This window comes from Battus philenor, unplaced genomic scaffold, assembly GCF_028537555.1.
Source record: "Battus philenor isolate CCGP_79_NKW_IND1 unplaced genomic scaffold, ilBatPhil1.0.hap1 SCAF_18, whole genome shotgun sequence".
NCBI classification, from domain to species: Eukaryota; Metazoa; Arthropoda; class Insecta; order Lepidoptera; family Papilionidae; genus Battus; species Battus philenor.
In genome coordinates this window covers 6166311-6181807 of record NW_027181680.1, presented here as the reverse complement: position 1 = coordinate 6181807, position 15497 = coordinate 6166311, and the positions used below count along the sequence as shown (strand labels likewise).

General features: G+C 32.2%; 2 protein-coding genes across 3 annotated transcripts; one reads left to right on the top strand and one right to left on the bottom strand.

Annotated features, from left to right (window-relative positions):
* Positions 1–4445: 4445 nt before the first annotated feature.
* Positions 4446–9939, bottom strand: pix (ATP-binding cassette sub-family E member 1 pix). Its single transcript, XM_068763799.1, has 12 exons — positions 9856–9939; positions 9385–9599; positions 9045–9260; positions 8553–8760; positions 8150–8336; positions 7709–7830; positions 7449–7549; positions 7144–7321; positions 6146–6267; positions 5616–5812; positions 4981–5215; positions 4446–4615 (listed from the first exon to the last, which is right to left on the bottom strand). Exons 2-12 carry the CDS (start codon positions 9595–9597, stop codon positions 4568–4570), a joined length of 1827 nt encoding a protein of 608 aa, XP_068619900.1. The 5' UTR covers positions 9598–9599; positions 9856–9939; the 3' UTR covers positions 4446–4567.
* A 485-nt stretch (positions 9940–10424) lies between these two features.
* On the top strand, positions 10425–12966 carry LOC137920318 (PF03932 family protein CutC). 2 transcript variants are annotated; one of them, XM_068763615.1, is made up of 4 exons: positions 10425–10618; positions 10803–10946; positions 11028–11099; positions 11516–12966. In XM_068763615.1, exons 1-4 carry the CDS (start codon positions 10616–10618, stop codon positions 12110–12112), a joined length of 816 nt encoding a protein of 271 aa, XP_068619716.1. In that variant the 5' UTR covers positions 10425–10615; the 3' UTR covers positions 12113–12966. The 2 variants fall into 2 exon arrangements, with proteins under 2 accessions (XP_068619716.1, XP_068619717.1); XM_068763616.1 differs by lacking the exon at positions 11028–11099.
* Positions 12967–15497: the final 2531 nt, after the last annotated feature.

Here is a 15497-nt window from a genome sequence, read left to right as displayed (position 1 = left end):
GTGGTGATGTCATCGGACGGGCGGCCGACGCCACCGCGTCCAAAGTGCCGCCATACCGGCAAACATTTGATTTGAAAGCCGGCTTTATTCGTACTTATAATACTTATAACTTATTTTATATATTGATTGTGTAGCCATCTTTATTTACAAATAGCAATCGCTATCGTATTTTAACAAAAAATCGGTTTGTATTACGTAAATGTTAAAATCCTCTCTTTTGTATACAAATAATGAATATTCTCTTATACATATATCGGGTCAAGAGAGCTTACTATTAACCTACGGATTTAGATTTGAAGAACTTATTGTAATGACAAATGTTAGAAAATCAAAAAACTTTTTCATTAACTAATCATCAAATAAACATATTGCAGTCATCACCCTTTTAATTTAAGTACTATAATGAAATCATCAAGTTAAATGAAATAATGTCTAAGACGATGAATCATTGGATATTCATTGAATGTTTGTGAACGTTTGATATATAGATAGACTTACTAGTAACACATTTGTAATCACTATTTATTTGAGGAAAATTATAAAGAAATTTTGATGTCGAATATTCAATTAATTATTTGTAATTTAAGTTTTGTTCGTAAACTTTAAGAGATTATTACATTTAATGTTACCAGTACTAGTATTACATTTAATAGTATTAGTAGTTATTACAAGTAATCAATATAAAAGATCTGTAAACACAATGATTATACGGAATGATTGGTTATAGGTGTAAAAGCTTTAAAGAAGTGAATATCAGGGGAGAAATATAACATTTGCTGTCGCTTCCAAAAAATGTCTTATCCAAAAATCGATGGTTTTAGAAATAATGGATTTCGTAGAGCAGTGGCAGCCCATCGGCAGAGGACCAAGATTTGCGATCTAAGGTCGCGGGTTCCTATCCTCGGGTTACAATTTTATTCATTATCATTTTGTCTCCGCAGACTTCGTACTGCCAGAAGTTATTAATCTATCACATTCCTATAAAAAAAACATTGTATCATATTTCAGAATGATCACTTTGTACAGATAATTACTTAACTTTGTGTCATCGGCTTCTAATTTTGCAATTAACAACTCTAAATACTTCAGAACTTGCCGTCCGTGTTGAATTATAAAAACTTTCACGAATCCATTTAAACATGAAAGAAAGTATTATCGACAAATATTTTAAAGAAAAACAGGTTCAAAGGAAAAAGTTTGTGAACGCAATATAAACGTAAAAAGAATTAAACAATACATGCAATATTTTCTTTATTATTTGCATATGTTCTCTAATATTTGACCTTATAGCATTCTTTTTGTAGCTGTTAACCGTAAGGTCTCTAATAATTATATTTTTGGTATCTACACAATTTTCTTTGCGCGAGCAAAAACATGTTGCGTGGAACTGGCACTGACAAACTCCCATGATGTTCCTAATGCTGTATGGCAGCTCAAGCCTTGTTTCAGTGTTCTGAGAAGAAAAGTCTCCCTTTCTCCGGGAACTTAGTGTAGTTCTCATCCACCTTGGCACAACCGACTCAATCCGTCACACAGGGGCTAAGGGCTACTGCGCCGGATGGGACGAGCTAGCCGGGGGAATGGATTGACGTCAAACTAAGAGTTAAAAAATAAATAAAATACGTAACAAAAAATCTAGTATAGCAACTGGAATACGCTTTTCAAATACGCTCGTTATGCTTTTCCATAGGTTGAGAAAAATTATGATATTGTTTTTAAATAGATATATTTTTAGACAGTTTTTTACTGTATAAACCTGATTTTTAACCTACTTTACAATATTTTTACTTGAAAAGGCTTCAAATTACAACGGATCTGGTGGTTATTTCGGCCGCTACCCATAATTTAGTCTCGGATGAAGAATAACCCCAACATTCATTACCGCCACGGTGTGAAACGGAAGGCAGGCTGAGTGACACATCGTCATACTGACAATTTTACTCCGGAATCTTGCTTCCGTTGCGTAAACAAAGACAGATGCACTTACCTCACTTACTTATAGTCATCGCCACGTTAAGGCAGGCACCAGTTCGAGGTATTTAGTAAATAAACCAATGGCAAACCAACTGCAAATTTTATGAACAATGCTGACGTTTTTCATTGATTCGTGTTCTTTTCGAAAAATTTAATATTTAGTGGTAATTTTTATAGTTTTAGATGCTGGGAGCTTTAATAATGAAGGTTTCTATCCTTACTGAAATTAAACACCGAAGTTCGTAAAACGAGTAGCTGTTCCACTCGGAACCTTTGTGTTTTACAAAATTATATGGCTATTTATACACCTGGGGGAATAATATCATTAAGGGTCCGACAGTCTTGTAACTTACACTACATTATAGCGATGTTTTTTTTAGCGCGGTGTCCTGTTGCAGCGGCGTCACTCGGAGTGCGTCGTCTGTTACTGCAGCGTTCTTGAAGGCGAGTCGCATGTCACACAACAATATGGACGTTCTCTCTTTGTATAATGCGTATCTTTGTTCAGGGTAGGTAGGTTTATTGTGAAAAACAGTATAGCTTCTCACTAGAAAGTATACATTCGCAAAATTATATATATTATAAAAAATGCTGAAGACTGACAATATAATCTATGTGAAATCTAATTAATCAATCGACGGGTTAGTTCAAACGTAGTAAAGTGCTATAATTAATAAATCTAATCATAGTAGTAATTATTGACGTGAGAGTATGCTTTTACTTCTCTGAACATGACGGTTTTCATTAAAATCGTAAAAGGTCGACTCGTCTAAATTGTTAGCTTTGTAAGAGTAAAGGCTTTGGCGCTTTAGGCTGAAAGGTTTTTGGTTTGGTTTGCCCAATTAGAGAGGTAATTTATGATGATGGCAAATAACAAATGCGACATATAACCCCGAACATCGTGCTGTAAAGGATCCGATAACCAATTAACTATTATTCGACAATATATTTTGCTTTCCTAAGAAGTTACTGTTTTTTTTCTTCGTCTGCTTTGTTCTTTTCTCGATGTTTAGCATTATTATTGTAAAATCCATATTTTCTTCAAAAAATCTAACTTCCTACAAATATTACAAATTAAAACTATCACGATATTTCGATTGATTCAAAAGTTTTTATTGACAATACTTGATCATTTGCCATCTCCTCATTCGCCGACAAGATCCTTAATATAATAGCTTTTTGCATTGTCCGCTCCACAGCGTACTTCATGAAATTTTTAGTCAATCAATTTACGTGAACGCCAGAACTGAAATCTTTTTCTGAAACAATAAATGGAATCCTGGATTCAGACTTCGTTTCAAAAGAGGTTGATGCAGTAACAGCTTGTAATGTTTGTATTGTAACCTTTTTAACATTTTGATTTCTGTAGAAAATACCAAACGTAAAAGAACATAATACAAAAAATAATAATGTAATATCTATAAATAATTATTTAGGTAGTAAATAATTTATTATTAATAACTTTATCCCCGTGTCTCATAATTTATTTGTTAATCGAAGGTAAATGTATTTTATCACACACCACAAATGTTTTAACACTGCTTTATTAATATTAAGTTTATGCACAATGTCAAAAAAAAAATTGTTTGAAAATGAAAAATTATTAACCATAGAATTAAAAAAAACGAAAAACTATCAATAATTGGTAACCAAATTGATTGATTCATTGTTGAATTCTAAAAGTTGTTTTCCGAGAAAAAAAATGTCAACAAAATTTATTTCAAATTGTTGTTCAATGTATAAAGTTGTAAGAGACAATTAATCAGTGTTTACAAACGGGAACCCCACGCCTCACAGGCGGCAATTTGACTGTTAAAGGAAGCAATTCGAATGTGAACTTAACACGAGTTAAACCTTTTCGCTTTAATGTTTAAAATATACATATTACATACAAAGGTCTAAGCATTTTAGAAATACTGCTCTAAATTGGATTGGATTTGAAAGTTAATCTATTTTGTCGTCGTCGTTGTTTCAGTTCACATACGCCCACTGTAAGGTACAGGCCTCATCCAAAGATATCTATGGGGAATAAATATGCCATAATCGCTACGCTTGGCGATCATACTGTAGAGGATGCAGCTGCCAATCCTCTGTAATCCCATATAATTAATACACAGTGTGAATTACATAAGATTGAATCCTGGGAGTCGAACCCGCGACCTACGATCGCAAGTCTTACTTCTCCACTGGTGAGCTACCACTGTTTGATTTCATAATGTTAATCAATTTAATAAAAAAATGTACTGTTTTTGAAGGTTTTATTCCATAAAATTATAAGACGAGACTACACATTGAGTCTCTAATAATTATGCCTTTGGCCCAACAGTTAAATTGGCAGTTGAAAATGCTATTACCTAAAATTAAAATACAACATAGAGTGAAATAATCAAGTATTCAAATATTTCTAAAATGATAAATAAATTCAAATTTGAATGCAGTTTATTAATTTTGTCAAAATAAGCACACAACACTTGTATAAAACTGATTTTATTACAGCAATATATTCATTTAAATTATTGGAAATACATAGATGGCGGGTTTTCACCATTGTGACAGTTATACAATGTCAAGCATTAAAATGGCGCTAGCTTATTCAATCTTCCAAGAAGAAATACTGTCCGGCCCTCTTCTGTTCCATGTCCTAAAATTAAAAAATAGGTCACAGTTAAATTATGAAGTAACATAATTTAATAAATTAAAAATAAGTTAAAAATAAAGTTAAAAACTTTCCACTAGTTAGTGAACTAGTGGAAAATTTTTAACCTACCAATATGCATTATTATTATCATGCAATTATTATAAAAAAAAAATTGTCTTAAAAATTGAGTTAATATTGAGAGGGCATTACTAATTAAACTAAATAAGTTTAATATAAAACAAATAATTGCAATTAGTATAGATGTGCTATTACATTAACCAATAATGATTTTTATATATGTATTTATATAATATAGATAATTGTTATTAATATTAATAATATAACTAGAATTATACACAGATAATTACCTTGACAGAAGCATGTTTGTTGATTCTAGGTCGGAAATTATTAGGGTCACGTCTGAACGTAATACCAAGTAGTTCCAAAAATCGGTTCATTCCATTGAGAAGTGACTGTGGAGCATGGGCAGTAGCGAATGAGGATGGTGTACCTTCAAACACTATCACTCGGTCAGCAAGGTATGTTGCCATTATGAAATCGTGCTCCACAACAAATCCTGTACGCTTAGCATGTAGGATAAATCTGTGAAAGTATAATTGTAATATTTTTGAGCATGAAAAATTAGAATAGAGAGATATATATATGAGTTATAAATGAATTTTATTATAAATGTCATTGAATTTGGGAAAATTAATATCATTGCGCTCTATGTATATATGTACTATACACATGGCGCATGCATGCATATATAGTACCCTGCATTTGATTTGGCACATAAGAAATATCAATCTTTTATATATATCATGTTTTAACTACATACACTTAATTTTAAAAATGCCAAGTTCAGCCACGCAAATGATTCTTATGAGGTTGGGCTATGAAAATGAACCATGGAGAGAAGATAAGCAAACTACTAAGTCAAACAGCCAGTGAACATCTAAAAAGCATATGTTCTATATCTTTTGAAAAACAAAGTACAAACCGTTTAATAACTTTAGCTGCGACTAAACGCTGTTCAGAATCAAGGTATGCAGAAGGTTCATCAATAAGGTACACATCAGCAGGTTTTCCTAAGCAAAGCACTAAAGCTACTCGTTGCAATTCACCACCAGATAAATTTTGCACTTCTTGGTCCATGATTTCTTCAATTTTCATTGGTTTCATCACATCAGTTATGAACTGTAACATATTTGAAGTTATTTTATCAGTAGTCGCCTGCCTGATTTATATCGCCCACAATGCCTTTTGTGTATAATTTAACACCACTGACCACTTTTATCACACTATAAAATATTCTGGATAGGCATTATTCCATAATAATACTTTAAAACATGCATTTTTTAAATTAACATCCTATTAACCACCCCCTCACATTATTCTATAATTTATTTTATACTTTTACTTATTATTTTAAGAGTATAGGAATTATATTATATTTATTATATAGACAGTGCTTGTACAGATTATTTGTATTCTTCTAATATTATTATAAGAATTGATATTATATTTTACCTGTGGATGGACATATGCATCTCTTATTTTGTCATGAAGCAAGTTCCTGACCATTCCTTGGGATTTGGGTGATATTTTCTGTGGCTTATAACTAATGTGCAGTTGAGGTAATTGACCTGAACCTGCGTAAGCAATCAAAAGTTAGTGTAAAATGTACTTTTACTTAATTATTATTAAATTATATTATGGAAAATTAGAAACGTTATAAATTTAAAATAAATATGTTCAAACTTGCATTATTTTGGTAATAAATAGTTTAAATAAGCAATTGAATTCAACCAGTAACATACATAACTATTTAACTAGGACGCTACAATAGCCGTATGTAGGTTACCCATACATGCATATATAAATAATACCTTCATTACTTATCGTAGATTCCGCATGTTTTAAACATTTTTGAAATACCGGGTGAAAGAACAAATCGAAGAGTTCCGTTCTAGCCATGCTAAGATTTTCTATCTGGATTACGGTCCATCAAAATACACTTAATTTTATAATAAGCTTATAACCTCAATAAGAAAGCGTCATCTACATTTTAAGAAAAATAGCTATTATAATATTAAAAAACAGATATGGAATGCACTTTTACAAAAAATTAAATACAATTTCACGAAACGCTATAAATATCGCGTTCGAGATTTTAACGTCAAGTTGAAACCAATTGACAACTTATTTGACATTCCATAAATTCGTGTTGCCACATAAGCGTTCGGATACACGATACAATTTTATAATAAAAAATTTAAATAAAATAAAGATTTCCATTTTTAATTCACGATTAACCAAAAATATTAAAAAGCGAATAAACTCAATAATAGATTGAAATAAAACTTGTCATATTTTTCTGTCATGAATATTCAGAATGCAAGAATGACGTGGTTACTAAACATAAAATATGGGTGCTAAATTCCACATTAATATGAAATAAGCTTTTTATAAAAATAAATGTTAATCGGTTTATAAAATTAACTAACGGGCTTACAATTAAGTCTTACCTTCATCAGGATCTAAATTGCCAGCTAACATTCTAATGAATGTGGTCTTTCCAGTACCATTTTCACCCAGAAGAACTAAAATCTCCGAATCAGAAAATTCACCAGGCATCACTTTTAGGCTAAAGTCACCCATTTTCTTGGACATCTCAGGATACTCATAGTGATTCATTCTTTTTATCTGTATATTATTATAGTATTTTAATATTTTTTGTTAGAATATATTTATTAAAAGCCTGAATTGTATTTTTAACATAATTTAGGATTCTATGTAGTTGTTACAATAAGGCTAAAAAAGGAATACATACCTCTTCTTCAGTAGCAGACTCTGCTACCTTGAAAACTAGTGATTCAGTTCTGAATCTCATATTTTCTGTAGGTACAAACCCATCAAGGAATATATTAATACCTGTAAAATAAATATTTTTTAATATGTTATATCTACAAAGTAAATAAGCATAATTACAAAAAATGGAAAGTAATTTATATATATATCTATAAATACTTAGCATTAATTAAATATATCTTAACCTTTAATATGTTATAATTAAAAATAAATATTACAAACCTTCTCGAACAGAGAAAGGCATAGTAACAACGCCATATGCACCAGGCACACCATACAAGCAGCATATAAAATCAGATAAATAATCTAGCACAGACAAGTCATGTTCTACAACAATAATGAACCTGTAACAAAAATTTCATATTGTTATATCATTACCACATTTAAATTAAGACAAAAACAGTCCCACAGAAAAAAATAATGTAGTCTTCAATAGAAATCAGTTTTTGGCTACTATTTAAAGTAAATTAATTCTAGGACAATATTTCTATAAAGTATGTGAGTTATAATTTTAATAATCTTTTAAAATTCACATACAAGGAGTCAGTATTTTAGTATTTTTCATTATTATAATGGGTTAACAGAATGTTACTTCTGTGTTCTAAAGATTTACTAGGTACCGATAAAATATCTCTAGGACATATTAGTCAATACTTAACATACTTATCAGGATGTATAAGGGATCGGATTGTACGCGCAGCATTAAGACGTTGTTTTACATCCAGATACGAAGATGGTTCATCAAACATGAAGATGTCCCCATTTTGGATGCACACCATAGCACAGGCAAAACGTTGCAACTCTCCACCAGACAATGCGGCGATTTCTCGATCACGAATATGAGTCAAATCTACAAAAAAAAATAATGGTCATAGTACTTTAAACCCGAAAACAAGTATGTAAAATTAAAGTACTTAGTTTGTAGGTAGCATCAGATCTGTCATTGTGTTGGTCTTTAAAGTCACTTCCTTAGGATTAGGATTCCTTAGGTGAAATCCCTGCAGACCATGAAGTATAGCACCTAAATATGTTTGTAAATTGTGTATATTTATTAAAGAAAACTTACCAAGCATTTGACAGATTTCAGGCTGGTTTTTTCTATCATCTTTTTTATCTAGCAATTGTCCTACAGTTCCTTTCACAGCTTTAGGAATTTGATCCACATATTGAGGCTTAATAAGAGCCTTTAGGTCATCTTCAAGGATCTTGGTAAAATAGTTCTGCAACTCTGAACCACGGAAGTGAGACAGAATTTCTTGCCAGTCTGGTGGATCCTGTACAAAAATGACAAGTAGTAGAATGTGAACTACCAGATGAATTTTATTTTCATAATTTCTTTCTTATCAAATCTATAATTTAATTCCTGGGAGGGGGGGGGGGGGTGAATTTTAGGTATTAAGTACTTATAAGAAATTATTAATATTACAGACATGTAAAAATTATGATAAAAGTGAATTTTATTTCCATTCAATGGAGTTTAGGATTGTTATTAATAACAGATTACTTATACTATAATGATAATAGTATGTACAAAATACAATAGAAAAAGGAATCTTACAGTATATCTACCCAAATTGGGCTTCTGTTTCCCAGCAAGAATCTTCAAGGCAGTGGATTTCCCAATACCATTTTGACCAACTAATCCCAAAACTTCACCAGGCCGGGGTATTGGGAGCCGATGGAGTTTGAATGAATTTTTGGAGTAACGATGCGTAGTATGCTTCTCTAAATTGGATGGGACATTGATGATAGTAATAGCATCAAAAGGACATTTCTGTAAATAAGTTTCAATTAATTATATATTCACATTAGTAGTTTTACCATGAAATTAAATGTCTTTATTATTTCCGAAAGAAGCAAACTTTATACAATTATTAATTTAATAATATTTAACAAACCTTGACACAAATACCACAACCGATGCAAAGTTCCTCGGATATCGTGGCAATTTTGTCATTAGGCGTTACCTCGATGCATAGCTTGCCCATACGGACTACAGGGCAGCTTTTCTTGCATTCTTGCCTGCATCTTTTCGGCTTACATCGATCAGCGTTCACGATAGCAATTCGTGTAAGTTTATCAGTCTCTTCATGTTGTTTATTACGAGACATAACTGTTAAGGATTAAGAGCAGTAATTAATAAACAGTATTTAACAATTAGGAAAAAGTTACTTAAGTTTTATGTAATTGTTACAATAATCAGTTGAATTTTATTGTAATATGTGGCACAGAACATTATTATAACCTCAATAAAAACCGTATGGGTTTATACATCTAATGCTGAATGCAAGACAATTTGAGCGTAACTTCTTAGAATAACTATATATAACCTATTAATGAAATTTTGTTATAAGAAAATAGACTTGTACCTAATAAAAGAAGGCGAACGAAGGCCTAACTTTGCCTACGTTCGCGTGTTCTTTCAGCTCGTAATGTCAAAAGGAACCAACGTGAGTATAGCAACAATTTCATTAGTCTCATGCCAGATTACACTTTCGTTCAGAAATCTTAACTATCATCACTACATTTTGTAATTACAAAATAGTATACGTATTTGTTTTAAAGTATAAGGATAAATATTTTTTTGTTTTAATAAAGTATAATCCTCAGTTACGCAATTTCGAAAGACATCGTTGATAGATATTAGGCCGACAGACATATCACCGAAGAATATTTTAGCAGCAGATAAATCAAATAGTCTCTTTACGTTAAAAATTTTTGGATATATTTGTTGTAGCAATAATTATTAGATATTATATCAGTATTGTTTGAAATTTTTCTTGTATTCATATTAGGAAAAGTAGATCATTAATGAAGCAACGATATCAAAACGTTACATTGGTCCAATTTGGTCGGTCAAATTCCTGTCAGTGTAATGTTAAGCTTCCGATTATGTTTTGACATTATGATTCAATTACTGTGTGTTGTTTTTGTTGAAACTATTTTATATTCGCCAAACGTTTATAATAACAACAAAATGTAATTTTTAATAATCATAAGTAGCCAATCGGAGCGTTTTAAATTCTAAAAGGAATTAATTAGAGAACTTTTTGAGAAAATATCGTGATCGATCTTTTAGTCAGTCTATTTTCTAGGCCACTTTTAGATATAATAAAATAATTTATTGATATGGTAAATAAACCCTCGTATGAACTTTATTTCATGTAATGTTCCCGTTGTTTATTCTATTTTATTTCCATAAAATAGTACTATCATTACTAAACGTAGATTTTTTTAAAGATAATGCGTTATAGATTATAAACCATAAATCTAAATGTAATGAAATAATTGTTTTTATGAAGGAATTTTTTTGCAGGGTCATTTGGAAGTTTGTATTGATAGTTTAGAATCGGCAATCAATGCAATTCATGGTGGAGCTGATGAGTTAGAAATATGTAGCTCTTTGTCAGAAGGTGGATTAACTCCCTCTCCAGGACTTGTTAAAGAAATATTAAAATTGGTAAGTAATTTCTTCCTATTGTGATAATCTGTAAAATTGTCCTAAAAGTCTAGTCAATAATAATTTGCTTTTTTTATTCAGGTGAATAATGTTTTTCATAATGAATTGATCTATAAAACCTGCAGCCAATGTCGCTGTAAAAGTTTATCAAAGGTATGTTATTTTGCACTGACATAAAGTTGGCACACTACATTTCTATTTTAATAAAATTAAATGTTTCTTTTTTATCATCATCATATCAACCAATAAGCACCCACTTGAAGTTATAGATCCAAAGATCTGTCTTGCACTGACTGCATCCAGCAACTTCCTGCAATCTTAACTATGTTTGTTCCACATTTTGCGGAAATCTACCTATGCTATGTCTACTGGCTTGTTACCAACCAATTGATGATGATGAGCAATTCTTCAAGCTATGTCTGTGACCATAGTTTATCTGCAGATCTCCTCATTTCTGATTTGACCTTGTAAAATGCCTTCTCATAAAGCTTGCTGTAAGTGGCCACATTTTGGGTCTATAATTCTGTTTAGTTAGTCTTTAATTAATCAGTCAATATTTCTGTTTACAGGGACCTAAAGTAAATGTGATGATAAGATGTCGAGCTGGTTCAGACTTTTGTTACACAATAGAAGAAATGGACACTATGTTATCTGATATAGAATATTATAAATCTTTGAATGTAGATAGATTTGTTTTTGGTGCATTAACTTCTATACTTGAAATTGATGAAGAAAGCTGTTTAAAAGTTATACAAACAGCCCATCCCATACCTGTTACTTTCCATAGAGCGTTTGATATTTGTAAGAACCCATATGATTCCATTGAGAAAATAATTAACCTTGGGTTTAACAGACTTTTGACAAGTGGTCAACAACATTCTGCAGGGGATGTTGAAGCTATTAAGTTGTTGCAAGGTCTTGTGCTGGGTTTTGGTAATAAAATAGAAATAATGCCAGGAGCTGGTGTAAATTCTGACAATGTAAAGGTATTTTTAAATATTGGTTGTAGAATTATTCACAGTTCTTGCAAAAGTTTAAAACAACTGACACATATTGATAATAATTTGTCTATGGGAATGGCCCCTTGTGAAAATATGTATTATACAAATGAAAATATTGTTAAAAAACTTAAGGAGGTTTTACATGGGGTTGGATTTGAATCATGAACAAAAATAACTTGATTATAGTTGAAAAATTTCATTTGTATTTAGTGATAAATGATAACTATCTTTAGAATACTTTAAGTTTTTTTTAACCACAGAGTAGGTGCAGTCAACTACTAATGCACCTTATTGTCTTAACAGCACATATTTTTAATTATCATCACCATTTCTGCTATACGGCATCCACTGTTGGGCATAAGCCTCTCCAAAATATTTCCAGTGGGACTGGTTGGAATCCTACATCTTTTGACAATCTCAACAAAGTCATCTGTCCACTATGTGAGTGGATATTCTTTGCCGCATTTGCTGGTCTGGGTTTCTAGTTCAAAACCTTTAGGCCCTAGCCGCCATCATATTTGCCCTGCCCATTACCACTTCAACTTGTAAACCGGCAGGGCGATGTCAGTCACTTTTATGGCTACTTATCCCTACATTCCTTATTTAATCTCATAGACAAATCCTGTGCAAAGACCTCTCCATGGTTAATTGAGAGATTTCAACATTTATTTCTACGAGTATTACATGTCTTTTAATTATTATTAATATGATACTATCTATTTACATTCTTATTATTTATGTAAAACGAAATGTGACAATAATTCTAAGTGTAATGTTAAAGAAAAAAAATGTATTTAAATTTTTATGTGCAAACTTTTAGTGTTCTATTTTTATTTGAATGTTTGTGCAAAGCATAAATTTTCAGACCTCTCTACCTTAATAGCTCCCCAGAGTCATAATACACCTTAAACCTGTTCATGAAATATGAATCATAGACTATAGTTGCTTCAGAAGCATTATTAATATATTCCTTGTAGAATTTGTGTTTTCAAAGTTGCCTTTGTGAAATATGAAATGGTCTGGGAAAAAGCTTTGAATTGTTTTGCGCGACTCACAGAAATGTTTTATTCTTAAGGATCATTACAGCTATTGGTATTCCTAAAAAATGAATTCAAAATAAGTATGAACCTTTTGATTAAATAATTTTGAAGGTGTATGTAATATTTTTTAAACAAACATCATGCATGTTTTTTTGTATTTAGGACGTGAAACGTGGGTTAAAGGTTGAGAATAGAGAATTAAGTAGATAAAAAATATTTAACACTACCAGGCCAGCTGATTTTCGTCTTTTATGGATATCTTTTAGGTTACTAATTCCTAAAGATGTTTGAATTTATTGTGCAGATTTAAAGGATTTAAATGGTTTTTATGGCAACTGATATTCTTCATCATGTTAGTCGATAGACTCAGAGCAAGGTATAGGCCTTTTCCCAAAGATCGCCACTGTGGCTTTCCTCGACTCTGGCTATGTCGTCTACCTAGCTTGGGGCCCACACTCGCCGCATCTACCGAATCGTGGTCATCAAACGTGAACCTTTCGGCCTCAACGCTCGTTGGTTGCACGGGCTATGTGCCCCGTCCACTGCCACTTCAGACAATCAATTCTTCGTGCTTTGTTGGTGACATTGGTTTTTCTATGACCTCATTTCTGATTCGAACTTGCGGTGCAGCTCCGAGGTTAGCCCTCTCATTGCTCTTTGGGTGACCTAGATAATACATAAATTATATTAACGTCTAACAATTCTACCGCAAAATAGTCATAAGGATGTGAATTTGAGTCGTTTTAAACAAAATTTGAATATTTTTCATTTAAGTGAAGCTCTACTTTTCACACAATGGGTGTTTTGTTTCAGCTCTACAAGGCTAAAAGCATTCCTTACATATGTTGTGTTATTGAAACACTCGTAGTTAATTTATAAAACAAAAGAATCACCGCTTCCAGGGAAATTCAACGACATAGATTGTGCGATTTTAAAATCAGTTTTTTTTTAAAAATAGGAACTACAATTTTGTTTTCCGTCAATTGCGAAGTCTTAGTGTTCATGTGCTGTTTGAGTTAGCCAAGATTTTTAGAAATCTTCGTTTCCTTTAACATGAGTACAAGCCAAATGCTTTAAATTATAGCAAATAATATTCCTAATAAACCTAATTTCCTTCTTTTTATTACAAAATTTGTCCAAGTTGTAGGCATGTAACAAACACATGTTTTAGACAACCGAATAAATGGAAACAGAAAACTTTATGGGAAACCCTTGTCTTAATAACATAAATTCCGAGGACAAAGGAAAGCTTCAAAGTCAAATTTAGTTTATGATAAATACACAAAATAGTAAGTTTATTTACTGAACTGTTCGTGACATGTTTTTATATAAGAAATACCTTTATTTACCCGCTCCTGTAAAGCCATAAAGAAGTTTGGATTATGATCGTTTAAGTTTCGCTCTATGATAAGAATCCAGGAACGCTCTTGCTCGGCACATATTCCATAGACGATGAAGACTCATGTAGCCCCGTATCGAGAGAAAAAAAATCTTCCCTTCTTTCAAAAAAGGTTCTTTGTAACACAGCCTACCATACACTGACCTTTTTATTTAGGGAGAGTAATGGGCAAATTAGATAATTATAATTAGACCGCTGAGCATCATTATTCCCCCAGCTCCACCACTGCTGAATCCGCAATATAACCTTGTTTAGTCGGCAAGCAGCGAAGCGCAATACTGCCTCTCTTAGAAACAGGTACACTTTTGCTCTGTAGTTTATCTGGTCGCTTTCGAAGTGCCCACTATAAGCAGCCGCCTTTGATAAGCTACGTCTCAGGTAGTTGGTAGCTTCATTATAGGTGATTAGGCCACAACTGCCGAGTCCTTTCTGCCACGAAAAAACGGAAACCAGTTCGAGGGGGAACAGTGTGTAAGTCGCAGAGCCCAAAGAATCATTCTGTATTTAGTAAATACTAACTTTTATTTAATATTCTCTATTGTACACATTAGGACACATTTAAATTGTTTCACTATATTATGTTGCCAGGAACGGTAAAATTTTAAAGCAGCTTGGTTCTCGAATGAATCCCAGCAGCAAAGAAACTATTATGGTGATCACCATAATAGTATCTTTTCTCGTTTCCAGGTGGGATTAAAGATGTTCTAGGGACTTGTTTCAGAATATATTAAGTTTACTATAATAAGAGCAGTGTGTGCCCAGCAGTTAAGGTCTCAAATTTGGAAGTTGTGGATTGGAGTCTCGGGATATAAATGTTATAAAATTCACATTTTTTGCATTAATTAAATAGGATTGCCACTGTTCACAAACAAGTTTCCAGAAGATGAACAGCAGCGTTTTCAGCGTACACAACACTACGATTGCCAACCTCTAGATAACTTAGGAGGAAGTCAATGCCTTGCAGTCGGCGTCTATGGATTGAAACGACTTTTCGCAGAATATTTGCAACATTTGACATTCTGAAAAAACATGGGACGTTGTTTGTGGAAACCTTTGCTGTAACATAGCGGCCATTGTAGCAGACTTTTCGTTACGCATGGCATAAAATGAT